General features: G+C 38.6%; 2 protein-coding genes across 2 annotated transcripts; one reads left to right on the top strand and one right to left on the bottom strand.

Annotated features, from left to right (window-relative positions):
* Positions 1-854: 854 nt before the first annotated feature.
* ralbb (v-ral simian leukemia viral oncogene homolog Bb (ras related)) lies at positions 855-5,662 on the bottom strand. The gene is made up of 5 exons (XM_063013212.1): positions 5,569-5,662; positions 4,056-4,211; positions 3,516-3,724; positions 2,204-2,381; positions 855-1,980 (listed from the first exon to the last, which is right to left on the bottom strand). Exons 2-5 carry the CDS (start codon positions 4,167-4,169, stop codon positions 1,861-1,863), a joined length of 621 nt encoding a protein of 206 aa, XP_062869282.1. The 5' UTR covers positions 4,170-4,211; positions 5,569-5,662; the 3' UTR covers positions 855-1,860.
* Positions 5,663-12,354: 6,692 nt separating this feature from the next.
* Positions 12,355-21,792, top strand: LOC134331705 (inhibin beta B chain). The gene is made up of 2 exons (XM_063013211.1): positions 12,355-12,751; positions 20,806-21,792. Exons 1-2 carry the CDS (start codon positions 12,355-12,357, stop codon positions 21,579-21,581), a joined length of 1,173 nt encoding a protein of 390 aa, XP_062869281.1. The 3' UTR covers positions 21,582-21,792.
* The last annotated feature ends 323 nt before the right edge of the window (positions 21,793-22,115 follow it).

Below are 22,115 nucleotides of genomic sequence, written 5' to 3' on the forward strand. Positions count from 1 at the left end.
AGTTTGAGAACCACTGCCCTAGACAATCTCACCCCTCTTAAAGAAAAGCTGAACAAAGAAAAAGATGTTTTAATTAGATTTAAGTGAATACAGAAACTACAGTGGGTAGACACTCACCTTGGCAGATGTTGAGGGCACTTGAATCCTACTAGACATAATTTTAACATTTTGCACTGGTCTAATTCCACACTGGGCTAATGGTCTTTTTGAAGCAGATACATGTTTTCACTATATTCGTTATAAATTCGTATAAATGTATTCGTTTTACATTTTTATTTGCCATTTACTTATTAAACTGATTTCAGATAAATGCTTGAACCCACGAGTAGCAAAACGAACGTGTCAGGTTGTTTCTGTTACCGAAATAACATATTTTAAATAAAATCAAAACTTTAAAAGTGAAAACGTCTTGTGTCATTTAATTATTCATGCTCATATGTACGTATATGATATAAATCATTTAGTTCTGGAATATTCTGTATAGTATCCAGACGATCCTAGTAATGTATTACACTACCATCTAGTGGACAAATTATGTAATAACACAGTAATAACAAACTAATAAAACTTTAAAAAACTTCATAAAACTTCACAGAGCTTGCTTTGTGCACAGGGGCCTTTTATAAACTGTTGCTGCAAAGTTGGAAGTTGGAAAATTACCTTTATATAATAGATTTATTACACAGAAACACATACACTAAAAAAACTTTTGTCCAAAACTTTTGTCCATTAAGTGTATATTAAAATAATACTTCACCGTTTTAAATAGAATCTCAGTGTACTTAAACACCTTGTACATTTCCATGTTTTGTTCATTTTTTTGAAGTAAAAATGAGTTGATACATGCTAATGAATAATCTTTAGCACATTTTAATACACAATTACACTTCATTGTCCCCAAATATTAACATATTGGAAGTAAAGAATATGACATTTTTAGTTATTTAAAAAAACGACTTGCTGTAAAATACCATATTTAGGACCTGTAGAAGATGTTGAAATACTTTTACTTACCAGGATAAACCATGATATCTCAGCGGGGGTGTCCAAACATTTGCAAATTTTATATAAAGCACTATGGTATGCAGTGAGCACTCAAATGAAAGCTTTCAATCTAAAAAAATCTTACCACTTCAATTATGCTGGTAAAACCCAGGCTATCAGGTGAAACGTTTTAGAGTACAGAGCTTAGCATAACATAAATGTGTTTTAAATTATTTAAATAAGATGTGCTGTTTCCTTGATCAGTAACATACACAAGATAATTTCCTGTACTGGGAGGTGAGAACATATCAGAACTTCTCATACAGTAATCAGTTTAAAAGTATATATAAAAGAAATTCAGCAATAACCCTAAAATTCCCATCATAAGTATGTTTTGCATTCTTTTTTTATTACTTGACACTGTTACAATTCTCATCTCTGGTAATTAAATACTCTACAGCTGTGAAGAAGAGATTTGATTAAAATCTGGAGTATTTCTTTAATGATTTACTAATAAAATACAAAATAGAGTACAATCATATAAGTGATTCACATGCTAGTAATCTGTGACAAACCCAGTGACTGGGTTCTAGTGTGCAATTCATAATACACAGTTCCACAAAATATATGTGCTGAAGTCTGACCACGGTCGCCCAGCCACACTGTATCCTGTGACTCCAGTTCGATGGCATTGTTATGTGAATAAAGTATCAAAAGCACTTTAGAAAATCCTAAGCAATGTCAGTTGCATAGACCACCCTGAATAGAGCAGGGAAGAACAGTGGTATCCATTCCCAGTTCCTTGATCAGACTGTATTGGCACAACAATGGTTTTGCAAGTCCATCAGAAAGGACTTGTGCTGCTTGAAGCTCACACTAAAGCAGTGTACAACGTTCCTTCAGGCTCTTCTTCTTCTTGCCACCTTTCTTTCCATTTTTGTCCTTGTTCTCTGCCATCTTTTTTGCCCGTACCTCCCTCATCAGGTCAAAGAACACCTGAAAGTAAAAGCATTCTCAGCAAATTCCTCGATCTTGGCTTTTATCTTTGGTTTTATTTACTAGTATACATAACATTTATAAGAGCTACCTAAGCTGCTTGAGTGCTATCAGGTATTAAGAATGTAATGATGAATTCCACTTAATTGCTGAGTTTATTAAGTAAACAGTTTAATTTAAAATCTGTACTTGGATACACACATTGTGTGTGTGTGTAATTCACCTTATCAACGTTGGCTCGGGTTTTGGCTGATGTTTCCACATACTGCACTCCCCATTCTTCTGCTTTTTCCCGAGCACTCGTCACAGACACCTGTCTCCTGTCCTCCAAATCCGACTTATTCCCAACCACGAGCAAAGGAATCTTATCCTCCTCTGACTTCACACGGAGTATCTGCTCTCTGTCACACACACACACACACGCACACAAATGTAAAACAGCAGATTTCTAAGCTTTTGTATATGTTTGGGGCCAATCACAACCACATGGCCAGACGAAACGTGCATTACATTAGTTTTGGCACATCAGATGTTTGTGCAGGTTTTTGTTAGTATGACATTGCATTGTGAATGAAAACATAAAAATCTACAAGATAGACAATATCGTGTTTCCGAAGATGAGATGAAAGTCCAAACTGTCATCATAGGTTTAAAAGAAATTTGTCCAGATGCTGAGATGTAATCCAAGAACCACAACCCCCAACTACAAACAACACAGGTCTGTCATGAATTACCAGCTGCTGTAAACAGATGACACTGTACACAGTCAAGCAAGCTTTCACCAGGTGAAATCAAAGCCCCTGCTCATGCTTTTTCTTTCTCTATATGATCAGTAATGAACTTTAGTAAAACGCTTGATTTAAAACAGGGACTTCTTTCTGACTAGGCCATCTGCAAAACTATACCAACGTAAAGCATGTCCGACTGTGGACACTGTCATAGTGTTTTAGCAGCTGACAAATCATGACAGATCTGTTTATTTGGAGGACAAATTTTTACTCCGCTTAAGGTAATAGTTCTAGTTCCTTATAGGGTGGGGGCAATGCAGCTCTGAAACTTCACTTTCTGAACCAAAAGCACCAACAGCAAATCCAGTCTCAATACATTACTTGGCACAGTTTTTACACCGGATGCCCTTTCTGACGCAACCATCCTTATTTTATCTGAGCTTTGGAGAGGCGCTGAGCATCTGCCTCCCAATGACTAGGCTGTTTTGGCCACCAGGACAGTAGCCAACCATATCAATGCAAAAGTGGACCGGCTAAAATTCAAACCCCAAAGCTGTAGTGTACCTTCCCGCTGTGCCAATAAAATAAAAGTAATTTGAAAGTAGAATGTAATCATTATCATTATTTAAACACCAGAAAACTGTATTGTCCCTTGTTTTTTCACATGGCAATGCATTAGTGTGTCAATCATCATAAATGCTGCTCAGCGATGTTTTCAAAACCCATTTATCACATATGTATACTCTTAGGAGTGAAGCACATCTTATGCATGTAGTTTGCTGATGCTTGTCAGATAAAGGTAGACACCTGAAGTCTGAGGTGGCACTGAAGGACTCCTGCTCAGTGATGGAGAAAACCAGCAGGAACCCTTCTCCACTGCGGAAGTAATTATCCCTGATAGCAGCATAGTCCTCCTGTCCTGCTGTGTCCAGAATGTCGATCTGAACCTCCTCTCCATCGAGCACCACCTTCTTTCTGTAGCTGTCGGCTTTAGTAGGCTCATAGTCCTCTACAAACTGGAAAGGGTTTCAACATGAGTATAGTAGCACCATAATACCATCCATCACAGAGCAAAATCTCATAAACAGTTACTGCAGGTGAGGATTAAACCCAGGTTCCCAGGACCACATTGGGGTACAAAACCCACTCTATAAGCTCTGCCAGTGTTTGGCTTACGGGCTCTGATAGACAGCAGTTAATAAAAGGTGAGGCCTTGACATAGAAGAGGCTGGGATTCCCGGCACTACAATGTGCTCTTACTGTTATAGCCATCAAACATGGTAAACGTTCAGACATGTGCTGATTCAGACAGTGTTAAGGCACTCATGAGGTCCGTGTAAACCTCACCTCGTCATACATGAACTGCAGCGTGAGGGCTGACTTGCCCACTCCTCCACTTCCCACCATGATGACCTTGTGCAGAACCAGAGAGCTCTGACCCTTGTTCTTATTGGCTGCCATGTCTTATCTGCTCTTGCACCTTTTCACTGGTCAAAACACTTCCTATAAAAAAGACCATGAGTCAACTTATAGTCAAATGCACACATTCAAAGAGTACTCAAACTTACCACACACATATGTGTGATTATTTACACACTTATTTACACCTAGGGTCAATTTGTGCAGCTACTTGTATTTGCATTCTTGTAGGACCCAGTGCAACCCTGATCCAAACCATGCAGTTAGTGAAAATAAATCATTATTTTTTGAATTATGATTTTATTTTGACATCAATTGAGAAATAAAAAATTATTTTAATAAAGACAGTTCGTAATAAAAGTGTTTTGTGGTAGGTGTTCGGGAAATTAGTTTTTTTGCATAAGACTATGCAAGTTATTGATGCCTATGTTAAATGTGTGACTCTTATAGGCCTATGTGCGCATAACACATTATTTTATGCATTGTAGAACTGTTTTATTATTAACTCTATTTAGAAATGTATCTATAATTTATAATAAATAATACTTTCATTTTAATGTAATACTGACAATAAATTCTGGTCATGGTTTTGTTTTGTCTGGTGTCAACTGGAAACACTGGGTGCTTGTAGGACCCAAAGCAACCCTGATCCAAACTAAGCAGTTAGTAAAAATAAGTATTTTTTGAATGATGATTTTATTTGACATTACATTTTCAGCATTTAGCAGACGCCTTTATCCAAGGCTACTTACATTACTGTTACAGTATACAGTCTGAGCAATTGAGGGTTAAGGGCCTTGCTCAAGGGCCCAACATAAACAACCTGGCAGTGGTGGGGCTTGAACCAGCGATCCTCTGACATCAATTGAGAACTAAAAATAAAAATAATTTAAAATACAAACAGTTCATAATAAAAGTGTTTTGTGGTACGCCTTTATGCATAGTAGTAATAAATAAAGAGACCTAAAAAGGAAAAGTTGTAAACCCCTGGACTACATGAGCACCTATAGTGTACTATGTAGTGTGTAGGGAATTTTGAGGAAGGTGTGATTTGGGATACGGTTTATGACTGTTAATGTCGCTACAGCAAGATTTAAGTTTGTGAAAATAGTGTCTCACTAATAATCAGAGCTAATTAGAAACTTAAGGATATATAATATAAAGTTAATGTGTGTTATTAATCAAACACTTTAATCTTGTTGTTACTTTTTTCTGTTGTGTTACCGCCCCGTTCGGAACAGTGGTACAATAGAGCCCGCCTTTTCTTCTTCGCTATTGGTTAAACGAAAACAGTACCCGCCGTCTGATTGGACAACTCATGGACTTCTCTAATTCCACAAAGAGAGAAGTAACGCTTCAGCTAAGTAGTTATTAAAAACAACACTTTAAACCAATAGAACATCACAGTGACATCTTAAATCTTAAAATCAAGTTTTCTTACCGTAAGCCGTTTATAGTTTACAGTCTGATTCCGTTAAAAACGGTGTAATTTTCCAACCAACCGACTTCACCTTTTCCCAAACTACAACTGCTCTGTAGCTCCGCCCACCGGAAACACTTTTTGTTTCCCGACGCTTGTTTAGTTGAAGCTCAGTAAGAAGCGTTTAGTACAGATTCACTAAATAACAGATGATTTTGGGTGCTATAAATGAATAAATAATGAAATAAACTATATATAAATAAGTAAACATACTGAACTGAAAATTAAAATAAACCAAAAATCAGTAAATAAATAAATTCGCTGATAGCATACAATAGCCCTGTGTAAAAGAACATATACTGTAATTACAAAAATGTCAAATAAATAAGGTGTATTGTCTTCTTAAAATTAACCTCTGTGAGCCCGTGAGTAAATGGGTTATTGGGTGGTGTCGGTCCCGCATTGGATTTCACTGTAAATGCACTGATAGTATTTAGCCAGTAGTTGGCGCTGTGTGTTCACCAAAACGCTCTGAATAAGCTGTAACTTCTTGTGTTGATGTAAATGACCTGTAACCAGCGATTTTTTAAAAGTAAGAACATATTTTTATTTATATTTTACATGTGCAATCACTGTCTGGTAACTGAATTTAACATACTGGAAAATTATTCTCAAAAATGTAGCATGTGTGAACATGAGGCTACCATAAACATGTATGTTTATTTTTCTTTTCCAAAGTGTTAAATTAACAAAATCAAAATTACTATTAAAACAAATAAACAAGATGCAGTACAGTGCCATATTTAAGTTTACCTGGAAAAATGTGCTGTAGATACAGAATATAACAAAATTTGACCAGAGGTGTTTAAACTGTTGCATAAGACTGCAATTGAGCCCTATTGTAATATGTTTTAATGTGTGACTCTTTTAGGCCTATATGCGCAAAACACATTGTTTGTATGCATTGTTGAACTGTTTAATTATTAACTCTATTCAGAAATGTATCTAAAAATTCTAAGAATTAATCTTGCATTTTAACTTCATATTAATAGTAAGTCCTGGTCATGGTCCCGTTCTTCGGTGTCAACAGGAAACACTGGGTGCATGGCAGAAATACACCCTGGAGAGGGCGCCAACCCATCTAAGCAAATCACACACTCATTTGTTCACATACAATTTTGAGCATACAATCCACCTGCTGCATGTTTTCAGGAGGGTCGAGGAGTATCTGGAAGGAGTGCTTCATCACGAGAATGCAATGGTGACTGGAGGCTATCAAATATCTCCGTCCTTCACTGCAACATCAGGCTGGAGTTTGCATGTTGTTCCCGTGTCTGCATGGGTTTCCTTTGCGTGCTCTGGTTTTCTCCCACAAGTCCAAAGACATGCAGTCAGGCCAACTGAGCCTGTGTGTGAATGTGTAAGTGTTCACATTCCATATTTGTGTTCACAAATCTATATTTACTCCATTAATATACAAACCTATCAGATTGTGTGATTATTTTTTATGCGACACAACGTTAGATACTACTTGCATTCATACCTATATGTATATATCGTTTATAATCTATATTATTATTATTATTTACATATATCATTATTACTATCTGTATATCACCACTATTATACTCATTCATACCTATATTTAATATTATATATAATATAACAATATCTTTATTTCTATATATATATATACAGTGTATCACAAAAGTGAGTACACCCCTCACATTTCTGCAGATATTTAAGTATATCTTTTCATGGGACAACACTGACAAAATGACACTTTGACACAATGAAAAGTAGTCTGTGTGCAGCTTATATAACAATGTAAATTTATTCTTCCCTCAAAATAACTCAATATACAGCCATTAATGTCTAAACCACCGGCAACAAAAGTGAGTACACCCCTTAGTGAAAGTTCCTGAAGTGTCAATATTTTGTGTGGCCACCATTATTTCCCAGAACTGCCTTAACTCTCCTGGGCATGGAGTTTACCAGAGCTTCACAGGTTGCCACTGGAATGCTTTTCCACTCCTCCATGACGACATCACGGAGCTGGCGGATATTCGAGACTTTGCGCTCCTCCACCTTCCGCTTGAGGATGACCCAAAGATGTTCTATTGGGTTTAGGTCTGGAGACATGCTTGGCCAGTCCATCACCTTTACCCTCAGCCTCTTCAATAAAGCAGTGGTCGTCTTAGAGGTGTGTTTGGGGTCATTATCATGCTGGAACACTGCCCTGCGACCCAGTTTCCGGAGGGAGGGGATCATGCTCTGCTTCAGTATTTCACAGTACATATTGGAGTTCATGTGTCCCTCAATGAAATGTAACTCCCCAACACCTGCTGCACTCATGCAGCCCCAGACCATGGCATTCCCACCACCATGCTTGACTGTAGGCATGACACACTTATCTTTGTACTCCTCACCTGATTGCCGCCACACATGCTTGAGACCATCTGAACCAAACAAATTAATCTTGGTCTCATCAGACCATAGGACATGGTTCCAGTAATCCATGTCCTTTGTTGACATGTCTTCAGCAAACTGTTTGCGGGCTTTCTTGTGTAGAGACTTCAGAAGAGGCTTCCTTCTGGGGTGACAGCCATGCAGACCAATTTGATGTAGTGTGCGGCGTATGGTCTGAGCACTGACAGGCTGACCCCACACCTTTTCAATCTCGCAGCAATGCTGACAGCACTCCTGCGCCTATCTTTCAAAGACAGCAGTTGGATGTGACGCTGAGCACGTGCACTCAGCTTCTTTGGACGACCAACGCGAGGTCTGTTCTGAGTGGACCCTGCTCTTTTAAAACGCTGGATGATCTTGGCCACTGTGCTGCAGCTCAGTTTCAGGGTGTTGGCAATCTTCTTGTAGCCTTGGCCATCTTCATGTAGCGCAACAATTCGTCTTTTAAGATCCTCAGAGAGTTCTTTGCCATGAGGTGCCATGTTGGAACTTTCAGTGACCAGTATGAGAGAGTGTGAGAGCTGTACTGCTAAATTGAACACACCTGCTCCCTATGCACACCTGAGACCTAGTAACACTAACAAGTCACATGACATTTTGGAGGGAAAATGACAAGCAGTGCTCAATTTGGACATTTAGGGGTGTAGTCTCTTAGGGGTGTACTCACTTTTGTTGCCGGTGGTTTAGACATTAATGGCTGTATATTGAGTTATTTTGAGGGAAGAATAAATTTACACTGTTATATAAGCTGCACACAGACTACTTTTCATTGTGTCAAAGTGTCATTTTGTCAGTGTTGTCCCATGAAAAGATATACTTAAATATCTGCAGAAATGTGAGGGGTGTACTCACTTTTGTGATACACTGTATATATGTATATATATATATATATATATATATATATATATATATATGTATATATATATATATACAGTGTATCACAAAAGTGAGTACACCCCTCACATTTCTGCAAATATTTCATTATATCTTTTCATGGGACAACACTATAGACATGAAACTTGGATATAACTTAGAGTAGTCAGTGTACAGCTTGTATAGCAGTGTAGATTTACTGTCTTCTGAAAATAACTCAAAACACAGCCATTAATGTCTAAATAGCTGGCAACATAAGTGAGTACACCCCACAGTGAACATGTCCAAATTGTGCCCAAAGTGTCAATATTTTGTGTGACCACCATTATTATCCAGCACTGCCTTAACCCTCCTGGGCATGGAATTCACCAGAGCTGCACAGGTTGCTACTGGAATCCTCTTCCACTCCTCCATGATGACATCACGGAGCTGGCGGATGTTAGACACCTTGAACTCCTCCACCTTCCACTTGAGGATGCGCCACAGGTGCTCAATTGGGTTTAGTCCATCACCTTTACCTTCAGCTTCCTCAGCAAGGCAGTTGTCATCTTGGAGGTTGTGTTTGGGGTCGTTATCCTGTTGGAAAACTGCCATGAGGCCCAGTTTTCGAAGGGAGGGGATCATGCTCTGTTTCAGAATGTCACAGTACATGTTGGAATTCATGTTTCCCTCAATGAACTGCAGCTCCCCAGTGCCAGCAACACTCATGCAGCCCAAGACCATGATGCTACCACCACCATGCTTGACTGTAGGCAAGATACAGTTGTCTTGGTACTTCTCACCAGGGCGCCGCCACACATGCTGGACACCATCTGAGCCAAACAAGTTTATCTTGGTCTCGTCAGACCACAAGGCATTCCAGTAATGCATGTTCTTGGACTGCTTGATTTCAGCAAATTGTTTGCTGGCTTTCTTGTGCGTCAGCTTCCTTCTGGGATGACGACCATGCAGACCGAGTTGATGCAGTGTGCGGCGTATGGTCTGAGCACTGACAGGCTGACCTCCCACGTCTTCAACCTCTGCAGCAATGCTGGCAGCACTCATGTGTCTATTTTTTAAAGCCAACCTCTGGATATGACGCCGAACACGTGGACTCAACTTCTTTGGTCGACCCTGGCGAAGCCTGTTCCGAGTGAAACCTGTCCTGGAAAACCGCTGTATGACCTTGGCCACCATGCTGTAGCTCAGTTTCAGGGTGTTAGCAATCTTCTTATAGCCCAGGCCATCTTTGTGGAGAGCAACAATTCTATTTCTCACATCCTCAGAGAGTTCTTTGCCATGAGGTGCCATGTTGAATATCCAGTGGCCAGTATGAGAGAATTGTACCCAAAACACCAAATTTAACAGCCCTGCTCCCCATTTACACCTGGGACCTTGACACATGACACCAGGGAGGGACAACGACACATTTGGGCACAATTTGGACATGTTCACTGTGGGGTGTACTCACTTATGTTGCCAGCTATTTAGACATTAATGGCTGTGTGTTGAGTTATTTTCAGAAGACAGTAAATCTACACTGCTATACAAGTTGTACACTGACTACTCTAAGTTATATCCAAGTTTCATGTCTATAGTGTTGTCCCATGAAAAGATATAATGAAATATTTGCAGAAATGTGAGGGGTGTACTCACTTTTGTGATACACTGTATATATATATATATATATATATGTATATATATATATATATATATATATATATATATATATATTGTTTATAAGAATAGATACACTACTGCTTTCATTATTATTAATGTAGCAGATGCACAATTTGCACATACCTTTTTGGCATACCATGTATCGTATATATGCACGCTGTACATTCGCTACACCTTACTTACTTTACTTGTATTTGTATTAGTTTCTCTTCTTTTGTTTGTTAAAGAAAAGGCCAGATAATTTTTAATTTAAAGAAGGCCAATAATTTTCCTCGGAATAAATACAGTATTTATCTATCCTATCTCCGTCTAAGTCCTGGATATCAATAAAAAGTCCACTGTAATGTTTGCCAGGCTTAAAACTGGGCACTTTGTGTTTAGGTTGCCATGTGTGCACTTGGAGTGGTTGCTGGACCCACGTGATTTGTGCGGCGGTATAAAAAGTTAGTGAGTAAAGCAGAAGCCACAATGTGGAGAGCGCAACGGGTTAAAGCTGTGCGCACAGAGCGCATCACCGAGTCTCTAAAGCGATGAGGAACTCGGAAAACGCCAATGCAAACTATAGGACACTGAGTAAAAAAGAAGACACGAACGATTTGCGCATGTCATATTCTTTTCACGATGGATATTTTTAACTAACAGTCAGAAACTGGACAATCTGCATGAATCGAGTTGACTGCTGTTCTTGACTTAGGATTGGTTTTCCAGTCATGGCATGACGCACCTTGAAGATCCACCGATGCTGTGACTTTTATCCAGCTTTTATCAAGTAGCACCGAGGGACATAAAGCCACCTAACACATGGACGGTGTAACAGCCTGGAATCAATTTAAAGAATCTAAGAAAACGAGTCATTTTTAATCCTGATTCTATTTGATGGCGAGTCTGTTGGAGAGCATCGTATGGAAGAACTGAGCTCGGAGATGCAGGGATGCACGCAGCGTGGATGTTACAACTTATTTAACTTTTCTTTCATTTTTAGCACATCTGGAAAAAGTCCGAACCATTTGTAAAACATAAATACAGAGAATATTAGCTGATTTACTTCTTTTTTGCTTTTTCCTAATGTTGTAGCACACATTTTAACTGGCCTGAGTCAGAACTCTTTTAAATAGTTTTGTAGTTTAATAGTTTATTAGCTTACTCAGTTTTATAAGCTTAGAATTGATGTTTAATTTTTTGTCCTATTTTTAAAAATTACTCTTTGCGCATCACTACACGGATAGTACTTGTTTTTCTAAATATTTATTATTACTTTTATTTTTGCATTTGCATTTATTTTATTTTGTTTTAATTCGGAACAAGTCTCAGCCATTTCAGAACCCATTATGGATGTAATCTCATGTAGCTCAACGAATTTATAAGCTATCATTGATAAAAAGACTAAATTATTTAGAATACTTAAAATTTGCGTCTTAAATGTATCCAGTTCTTTCATAACTATATGGTTTTACAATATTAATAATAATAATTATTATAATTATTATGCTTTTTTGACTTAATAGTTTTTCTCTTAATTGGGTCAGGTCAAAACTATTCATTTAATTTAATTTAAATCACTTTAAGTGGTTGCAGCAACTTTATTTTATTTACTTTATTTATTTTTGCACATACTTATTTGGTTAAAACCTGTGCAGTCTCTTTTTAAAACGTTGCAGCTCTGTACATCACCAAACTAATTCTGGATATTTAACTTCATTATTTTATTATTTACCTCTCTTACTTTTTTGCGTACGTTTCCAGTACGACCCTAATTTTATTTTTGCTTTTATTGGTAAAGAGAAGAGCCTCTTGACCCTTAAAAGAATGAACAGATTGCTGTTGAAAGTGCTCTGTCTGGCAGCCTGCGCGCTCGCGGTGAGCAGCACGCCCGCACCGGAGACTGAAGCGCACGCGCACACCACCGCTCCCCGGGAATCGTGCGCATCGTGCGGTGGAACGCAGCCTACAGACCCGGAGCGCATGGAAGCGGGATTGGTGGATGCCGTGAAGAGGCACATCCTGAGCCGGTTGCAGATGACGGAGCGACCGAACATCACACAGTCCATCCCCAAAGCGGCGATGGTGACCGCGCTGCGCAAGCTGCACGCCGGGAAGGTGCGCGAAGACGGCAGAGTGGAGATCCCAGAAATGGATGGGCACGCGAGCTACTCCAATGACGTCGAGGAGGAGACGTCAGAGATCATCAGTTTCGCAGAGACAGGTGCGTGTGCGTGCGTGCGTGACATATAACCAGGTGTGTTTTAGTATGTCAGTGGGCCACCACAGCCAAATAATTTCGGCACAATTTGCCTCAATTAGCACCTCAGTTTTTATTCTACAAGGTATTAGAACTGTACTGTAGGGATGGAACACCATTTCCCCCCCAAATATCCTCCCTGAAGGGGGCACAGTGGCCTTACAGCAAGAAGGTCCTGGGTTTTATTCCCAGATGCAGCGGTCCAGGTCCTTTCTGTGTGGAGTTTACACGTTCTCTCTGTGTCCGCGTGGGTTTCCTGTGGGAGCTCTGGTTTGCTCCCACAGTTCAAAGACATGCGGGTTAATTGAATATACTAAAATTGCTTTAAGTGTGTGTGTGTTTGCCCTGTGACGGTTTGGGCTGTTTCCTACTTTTCGCAGGGTGAATTGTACTTAATGTGACCACAGAATGAATGAATGCTCCCTAAAAAATACTGGCAAGCGATTGGGTACATTCAGTTTCTCTATAAGTGGTGTGAATAAGTGATGGACTTAATGATTATGTAACACCCTGTAATGAATTGCTCTAACATCAAGGTATATTTTAAGCTCAGGTGTCTATCCACCTGTTCTAGAGAGTATGTGGACTGTTCAGAAATGTTAAATTTATGTCAGAAAACCAACGAATTTAAGGTTGATAGGTTGACCGACAGGTCAAGGTAAAAACAGCTAAGAGACATACAGTATAACCCAATCTGATATGTGGTGGATGTTTTTTAATTTTTCCCAGCAGGTCTAAGCACATTAGAAAAAAAAAAAACATAACACATATATAAGAATCAAAAAATAAAGTATGTGTTTAAACATTCAGCAACTGCTGCTGCGTATTTGATAAAATGGTTGAGAACCGCTGGTCTGGACTGTTCGTGTTTGGTTGTGGGATCAGTATGAACCAAACATTCCCATGGGTATGTGCTGGCACGAAGTAGCTATAAACTGTGTTTGTGTGTGTGTGCATGTGCGTGTGTGTGAGTGATTTAGCTTTGGTGCTTCGCTCATCCACTATAAACAGTATGCTGCACTGGAGCATAGAGAATATTACACAGCAAAGAGCACCACAAACACTTCCACAGAAAAAAAATCACCGAGCCAGTCTCCATGCCCAGTAAAACTCACTAAGCCTGGCTTTGGTTATGATGTCATTTGGGTTTGGACATTTTCTAGGATTAGATCTGTTAACTATAACCTCTGCATCTATTATATTGTGAAACATACGTAGATGGCAGGGTGAAAAAGAGTTGAGCGATATAACAATATGATACGGATGTTGCTCAGTATTGTATCATCAGGAGTTAGTGATTTTCAGACTTCATTGCTAAACAGGGTGACAAATCAAAGATTTGTTGATTTGTTCTTCATCTTAAGCAATCACTTCATCTCTGAGTGTAGTCTCAGTAAATCCAGAGCCTATCGTGGGAACTTTAGGTGCCACACAGCTAAACACATTGAACAGGGCACCTAGTTCATCACAGTGCATCAAACACATATTATTTCACTTACTAAGTCACACCTATGGCTATTTTAAACTGGCATAGACATACAAAACTGAAACCAGAAGAATTAGAATCAAACCCAGGTCTTCTTGGCTCCCAGAGCTGTGCAGCATCTGCACTACCCGCTGCACAACAATGCTTCACACAAGCAGTTGATTTGACCCTAACATTAATCATTTAATTATTAAACTGGCATTAAGGTGGTGTCAAATCCCCAGTGGTGCTATCTGCTATGTTTTTTTTGGGGTGTTTTCTCCTGGTCAGGGTCTAGTGCCACAAAAACACTATGCACTCACTCACACTCACAGCAGTATTGAAATCAATTCACTTTTTGAATGTTTTTGAGGGGTGGAAAGAAACTAAAGTACCTGAAGGTTTGCCACACATAAACAGGGAAAACATGCCAAACTCTCTAAAGACAGTGACCAGTGTAACCGATTTAACCATTTTCCTGTTTTCAATACAAATGCATGCAGATTAAAACTTTTTAATTTTACTTTGATATGTGGGGAATAAAAACATCAAGTTCCAAATTCAAATATTTGCTGCTCTATAAAATGCATTTTCCAACTTGCAGTGTGTAAGACCATGTGTAAACACCAGTTTTATTATAGATTACATCTTTTTATGTTTTTTAAAATGATTTTTGCTTGTATTTTTTTTTTTAGTTTGTCTATAAAAAACATCTTATCTATTTTTATACTGTTTATGTTAAGTTTTATTAGAAGAATAAACATAACTCCTTGCAGACAGCGACTGGAAACCAGGACTGAACCCAGGTCCCGGGACCCATGTTTCTGTATAGCATCTACTTCAAAAGCTGCACCATCATGCTGCCTTAATTTATTTAAAATTATGAAAATGTATTTTGGATTACTTTTTCCTAAACTATAGTACCCTAGTAGACAAAAGCCAGGAATGAATAAATAATCAAATCAGATTTTAATTATTTACAAAATTGCAAAAATGCAGAGCTCACAGGTATCTCACATCAAGAACCAATTTATAAGACATTAGACAGCGACAAATACACCATAACATCACAAAACATGCACTTGCAGTAAATAAAAACATGACCTGAAAGTAAGGCATTATAGTAATAAGCTGACTAATTTCTTATGTTCCATGTAATGCCCATATATTTTTGGCCAGCGGTGCTGCTAGGCTGAACATCGCAGTGCATCAAAATTCAGCCACAGTTTGTCAAAATGAGACTTGAAAGGTTTGGTGGTTGTACATATCTGGCAGGGAAGTTAGTTCAGATTCTGCCTATTGCTATGGCTGTGAACTTTAGCAGGCCCAAAGACTCATAATTTATCCCCAGAACAAAGAATCCAAGAAGTTAAAAATAAAATATGTGTATATCAAAACAACTATGAGGCAAATTAAACCTAAATCTGTTTCAGTAAGATGCATAAAGTTTCTTGGTCTTGTCTTGATTAGAACAGGGCAGTGTGTGAATTGCAGAATCTAGCAGAATTATTATATGTAAAAATAAGCAAACATATTTGGAACCTGTTATTTTATCCTAATTTAGAACAGACATGTCAGGAGGAATTGTTTACGTGTGTGGTTTGTGCGACCCTCCAAGGATATGCCACTCAGACCATCACTGACCCACCAAGCTGGACTACTTGTGCAACCTGAATGGGCCTCAGGTACCGCCTCATGTTGTCTTGCTGTTGCCTGTCCTGTGCACCTGTTGTCACCTTCATTTGCACTAAACAGAATGATCCCTGAGGTTTTACTGACTTGGTGTTTTACTGTGCTGATTATGTGCTCCATTAATTTTTTGAGCAGTATATAATACATATGACACATAAGTCATGATCAATCATTTCGTTAACAAGGGCCATTAGATGACTTGTTGACCAAAAGCTAAACTGATTTGCAGCACCAAATTCTGAAAGAGTATGAAATGCCTAGAGTGATGTTTTAAACTGTGGTGCTGTACCACAGAGTATGAAATGCCTAAAGTTGAGAGAGAAGGAAAAATAAGCTTTTCTTCTTATTTCTTACGATAAACCATTCAAAGCTGTAACTGAAAAAACAACAGCCTTGTGACAAAGTATGTTTTATTTTTGGTATAATGAAATAAATAAGACCAACCGTGTCCCTGACCAGAACAAAAAGGTGATTAAACAGACAAAAATAACTTAAAAACTTAAATCTTACTATTTTCTATCCTTAATTTAGATGTGTTAATTAAGCTGATTATGCTACCTACAGACATTTTATAAATTTAATTATTATTAATTTTGTATTTTCTGATGTCAATAGAGACTGAGATCACTAAAGTCTGTGTCTGATTGCATGCTGCATACAGCAAAGCTTTTTTAAAAAGTTAACACATGGGTATAGTGCATTTATTTGATGCCCTGGTAACGTTTTAGTATTCACTATTTACAACTAAATAGTTGCTGTTGTGAGATTCTGGCATTGTTAATGAGGCTAAAGATGTAAAGATGAGATATTTTAGTTATTCTTAGGTAAAAGAAAGCTGAGGATGTTAAAATAGACTGAAGGCTTAACATAGATTAAGAAGAAGCTGTAACCTGGGCCTTTCTTCTTCTTGCATGGCTGTATGTAAAGCCCATGGTAATCACCCCTGCTCACATGCTCTAATAGCTTTTCTAGTTTTCAGCTAGCCACTCTGGCATTAGCATATTCATGATTAGGCTAGCAAGCATTATTTCCAACATACATGCTTATGATTAATTTTAAATTAACATTAAAATAATTTCAAAATAGAAAGAACTAAAACTATGACTACACAGGCAATGGGCAAAGTCTTTGTGTTAGTAATTTTTTAAATCTTATTTTAATGCATTTAAAAAAAACTGATAATTGTGTGTTCTAAACCTGTACTATAATTACTCTCATTACTGTCATTTCATCTATACGTGTGGAACCATTAGCATGTAGCACTTCACTCAGTCCTCTTGTGTTGATGGAGCTAAACTGCCCCTCAGTCAGAAGGCTGTGGTCTGTTGTGAACAGAGATGTTGAGTAATGACATGGAGATTACTTCTTAGTGCTGTTAGAGCCTGTACAGGTGGGGACATGTCAAGGGTGTGTATTGTTGCCCGCAGAGGGGCCCACCCAGGCATTGTCATGCCCTCCGTGTAGTGGTCGAGCTTAAGTTATTTCCTCTTTTGACCTCTTACAATTTCTCTTTCTACGCTAATTCCATAATTACCTTCAATGACAGCTGTCTTTCGACTTTGTACACGGCCCTTGTGAGCCAGGCTAGGGGTATTTGATGAGAGGAACCAGGCAGTGCTAAATATACAATAAATTCTACCCTTTTTGCCAGACACTAAAATCCTAAATGTGATTTCTGTGTCCTAGGTTAAAAGCATGATGGTCTGGAAGAATGAAACTGTGAAATCAGGGGCGAGTGGGCTGGACAATTTCATTACCAAAATGTAAACAGGAGAGAAACCACCATCTTTTTTATATAATCAATATCAAAACTAACTCTTTTTAAATTAAGCTCTATTGTTGACACTGTTTAGGCTATGTATGTATATAGTTTAAGACGCTACTTTTCAAGACGTTAATGAGGACTGGCTCGGCTCTCACACTTGGTATTGTCTGATTCTGATCTGAGCCAATTTAATATGCCATCCTAATAATCTAATGCATAGCTATTAAATAAAACAAACCTTTAGTAATACAATTCTACAGACATAAACAAACATCAGTAGCTCCTCTAAGATGTTTGCAACTCTTACATCACTTAATTGTCTTAATGCACACTTGAGGTATATTTGGTTTGTTCATTTATCATTGTGTATAGAGTTAGGGTTAGGGTTGTGTATTTCTGGTCTGGTCTTAATTAATCACAAGCTACATAGACTAAATAGAAATAGAAATAGACTAATGTGGTTTAATGTGGTGAAACTGCAAACTCTGTCTATTATAACTACTGTTTTCTTTCTACTATTACCTACACTACTGGGTAAAGCTTTCTACCATAATTAACCCATTAAAAAACTGCTTAATGCAGCTTGATACAACAAAACAGTGCAGTTTCAGTTTCATGAGAGAAATTCGGTAGTCCATTTATAATGCATTGCTTTGGTACATTAAGCCATGATAAGATTTTTTATTCACATTAAGTGTTTAAATGCTTTATTCTTTAGCACTCTGAGCTTATTGTGTTTACTACCTAGCCCTCATACTGCTCTGTTAAAACATGAAAGGAATGTCCGATGTTTGTTTCGTGCTGTTCTCAGATACACTTCAGAACTTCTGAGGAACCACACCGCAGACCTGAGTCATTTTAAAGTTAAAAATCTGTTTTATGGGCTGTTTTATTATTTTGTCCAATCATTACTAATTAAAATCGGTTCAAATAGTAGCAGTAGTAGTAGTGTTTTAGGGTTACCTGCAAAAAATGCACTATGTTTTTTAAGCTCTTTCTCAGCACCTTTAGCTTGATTCAGTTCTCAGTGTAAAGCCATGTGCTGAGTGTCTGTCTTTCCCGTGTGTCGTCTCAGACATCACAGGGCTCATTGTGTCCTCTCAGTGGCGCTGTGTGCTCTACGTCGCAACAGCTTTCATTCCAAAGTCTTTGAACTTTTGTAGCCATATGCTCTCTCTCCTCATCTCCACCCTAACTCACGGCCAACTGCGCTCTCGTAGCCCAGGCTGTCATCGGACACAGAGGCCAGAGGAGCTTGCAGCTTGGCTTTACCAAAAGGGAGCTGCGGGAGTTTGCAAGTTTAATTGAGCTGCAAATTGAAAAGACCGTTACAGAGATGTTAATATCTTTGAATTATCCAACGACAGAATGAGAAGAAGATCATGTGGGTCGGATTAAGCGAGTGAGAGGGAAAGCAAGAAATAGAAAGAAGTGGCAGAGGAACAGACTCTGACGACTCCGCCCACCCACATTGTCACTTAACGTGAAACACTAACACCATTTGATCACTTCAGGTTAAAGTGTTCCCAGTTAGGAAGCCCATTCATGCCAATGTGAGCGATCGGCTGCTCTCTCAGCATGTTAATGTTCCTGGCCTTCTGTCCGGACTCGGCTATTATTCTATAGTGACAGAGATTCAGGTCTTCAACTGAAAAAAAGAACTTTACTGCATGCACAGAGGGTGCACCTGCTGTTTTAGTTCTGTTTGATGACATTTCAATTAGTGCTGCACAATATACTGTGAGAGGAAACAAGCATTCAGCCACTTTTCTTTCAATTATTTGATATAATTCCAAATCATTTGTTTACTTGAAATTTAGGCATATAATATCCTTTAACTTTGTACTTATGAATATAAATAAAGATACTTTTTAAACTATAATATATTGATAAGCATAGACTAATGCAAAAATACAAAAATGGTTCTCATAAAACATGTTGCTTCTTTGTGATAATGAGGCATTATTGCTGGAACCTTTAATGTAGTGATGTACAGGATACAGAATTAGGAAGAATTAAATCATATCAGCCAAAACTTAGAGAGTTGATATATGTTTTATAAAGAAACTGACCCCAAACTTACAGCCAATATAACTTAATACTGGTTTCTAAAAAAGGTGAAGGTGCTTGCCAAGCCTAGCCAATCTCCTGTTTAAAATCCTTGTAAAATTGTCGAGAACTCAAAGGGGTTCATCAACAGGACCATCCCAAACCTGGAGTGTAAAATTAATTAAACTAATCCGGTAATGATATAATAAAGAAGTGTTGTTCTGGTGTGAGTGTGCAGGTGCAGCAGTGTTGTGGGGGATTTTAAAACACTTTTTAAACTTACTTTAAAAAAAAAAACCCCATATCTTGAAGTTAGAGACTTGAGCTGTTTTAGAGTATGTGTTAATCTTCCTCTATTGTTTTATCAGTGAACAGTTAATGTGTGCTTTAAAGCACTAAATGGAAGCACTAATTTCTTTCTGGCAATGATATTAAATGGTTTAAAATCCCAGCAACATTGCTGCACCTGCTACACTTACACAACTACAACACACTTTCTTGTCTTTACCATGTTACTGTCATTGCAGTGCTGAGAATGGACAATCACCAAAATAACATCTGGTCAGTGCGGGCCCTATGGGGGTACCTTTTGATGAAAAAATGGGGTACGGGGGGTGACAAAGTAAAAAGAGCAACAGATGGGCGACCGTCAGTAAATGTATAATCATAGATTTTTAAGTGCATGGTAGGTGTAGCTTTTAAAATGATCAGTTGATGGATGTCCAGGATAGGCGTACATGATAAAATGCTTGAGTGTGTATTATATAACCATAAGCAAAATGTTTTGATACTTTAATACTCCTATAGTATTTTTCTCTAGTATATAACCCTATACACTGGTGTTTTTACCTGCATTATGGGCTAGCTAATGAATTCACAATTTTTTCAATTTCACTGATTTATTTGTGTTTATTAATAAAGCATCATATCTTGTTCATTATTATGGAGAGATTTTTTAAACTTGTGTAGCAATAAGCTATGATGGTCAATACCCCAAAGTCCAGTAAACTAACCTTTTTTCTTTCTCATTTCTCTCTCATATTATAGATGACTTGCTGTCATCAAAGACCAGCCTTTTCTTCGTTGTCTCCAATGAGGGCAACCAGAATCTGCACGTGTCTCAGGCAAACCTGTGGCTGTACTTTAAACTGCTGCCTCGCCCCTCAGAAAAGGCCCCTAGAAAAAAGGTTATGGTTAAAGTGTACTACCAGGAACCAGGCCTGGGCAGCAAGTGGAACCTAGTGGAGAAGCGTGTGGAGCTGAAACGCAGTGGCTGGCACACGTTCCCTCTGACTGATGCAGTGCAGCTGGTGTTTTCCAAAGGTAGCCGACGGCAGAACCTGGACGTTCGTTGTGAAGGCTGCGAGAAAGCAGGAATCCTTCTGGCGTTGGTAAACCCGGCTGACGAGTCCCACCGTCCATTTCTAGTGGTGCAGGCACGTGCCACAGACAGCAAACATCGCATACGGAAGCGCGGCCTGGAGTGCGACGGGACCAGTGGCCTGTGCTGCCGACAGCAGTTCTATATCGACTTTCGCCTTATAGGTTGGAACGACTGGATCATCGCTCCTTCGGGGTACTATGGCAACTATTGCGAGGGCAACTGCCCAGCATACATGGCAGGTGTGCCAGGGTCAGCATCGTCGTTTCATACCGCCGTGGTGAATCAGTACAGAATGAGAGGAATGACGCCAGGATCCATGAACTCCTGCTGCATTCCCACCAAACTCAGTACCATGTCCATGCTGTATTTTGACGACGAGTATAACATCATCAAGCGTGACGTGCCCAACATGATTGTAGAAGAGTGTGGATGCGCTTGACCTGGGATTTATAAGACAGGGACTGATGACTTTAAATAAAAGAATTATAGTTAGAAATTATATTTATAAACAGCTGGGTGCAAACAATGTATGCCCATACTTCCATGCATGCACAAAGTTTTGTACATATATTTATGTTGGGTAATACCATCCTGGTTAGTCTTTTCGAGCGAGACATGATCTTGTAACATGAATACACATTTGAATACACATATGTTAAATTTACAGTGGGTGAAACAAAAACTTTCAAGGTGGAAACAAAGTTTCATATTTACTGGGCAATCCAACTTCTTGCACTGGTGGAGCGCAAAGCAAAAAAGGTGATGTGTGCCAATTTACATACTAAGTACTAGTAGTATGCAAAAAAGTGGTTTACTTGCATTGTCTGACCAGTCACAAACAACTAGCATGACAAAAACATTTTGTACTTTACAGCTTCATACACTATTTAAATAACCAACCATTAACATGTGTAGACAATATTAGACAAAATGTTCTTTAGCAAAAAGCTTGCAGTGACATTTCTATCATTTC

The sequence above is a fragment of the Trichomycterus rosablanca genome, chromosome 17 (assembly GCF_030014385.1).
Source record: "Trichomycterus rosablanca isolate fTriRos1 chromosome 17, fTriRos1.hap1, whole genome shotgun sequence".
NCBI classification, from domain to species: domain Eukaryota; kingdom Metazoa; phylum Chordata; class Actinopteri; order Siluriformes; family Trichomycteridae; genus Trichomycterus; species Trichomycterus rosablanca.

What these genes read in the sequence shown, in the direction of transcription:
- ralbb (XM_063013212.1), bottom strand. Translation starts at nt 4,169, where the DNA reads ATGGCAGCCAATAAGAACAAGGGTCAGAGCTCTCTGGTTCTGCACAAG. An exon ending in AGTGCCACCTCAGACTTCAG is followed by an intron (nt 2,382 to 3,515) that starts GTGTCTACCTTT and finishes TGTGTGTGACAG; the next exon opens with AGAGCAGATACTCCGTGTGA. An exon ending in CCCGAGCCAACGTTGATAAG is followed by an intron (nt 1,981 to 2,203) that starts GTGAATTACACA and finishes TTTTACTTTCAG; the next exon opens with GTGTTCTTTGACCTGATGAG.
- LOC134331705 (XM_063013211.1), top strand. Translation starts at nt 12,355, where the DNA reads ATGAACAGATTGCTGTTGAAAGTGCTCTGTCTGGCAGCCTGCGCGCTC. An exon ending in CATCAGTTTCGCAGAGACAG is followed by an intron (nt 12,752 to 20,805) that starts GTGCGTGTGCGT and finishes CTCATATTATAG; the next exon opens with ATGACTTGCTGTCATCAAAG.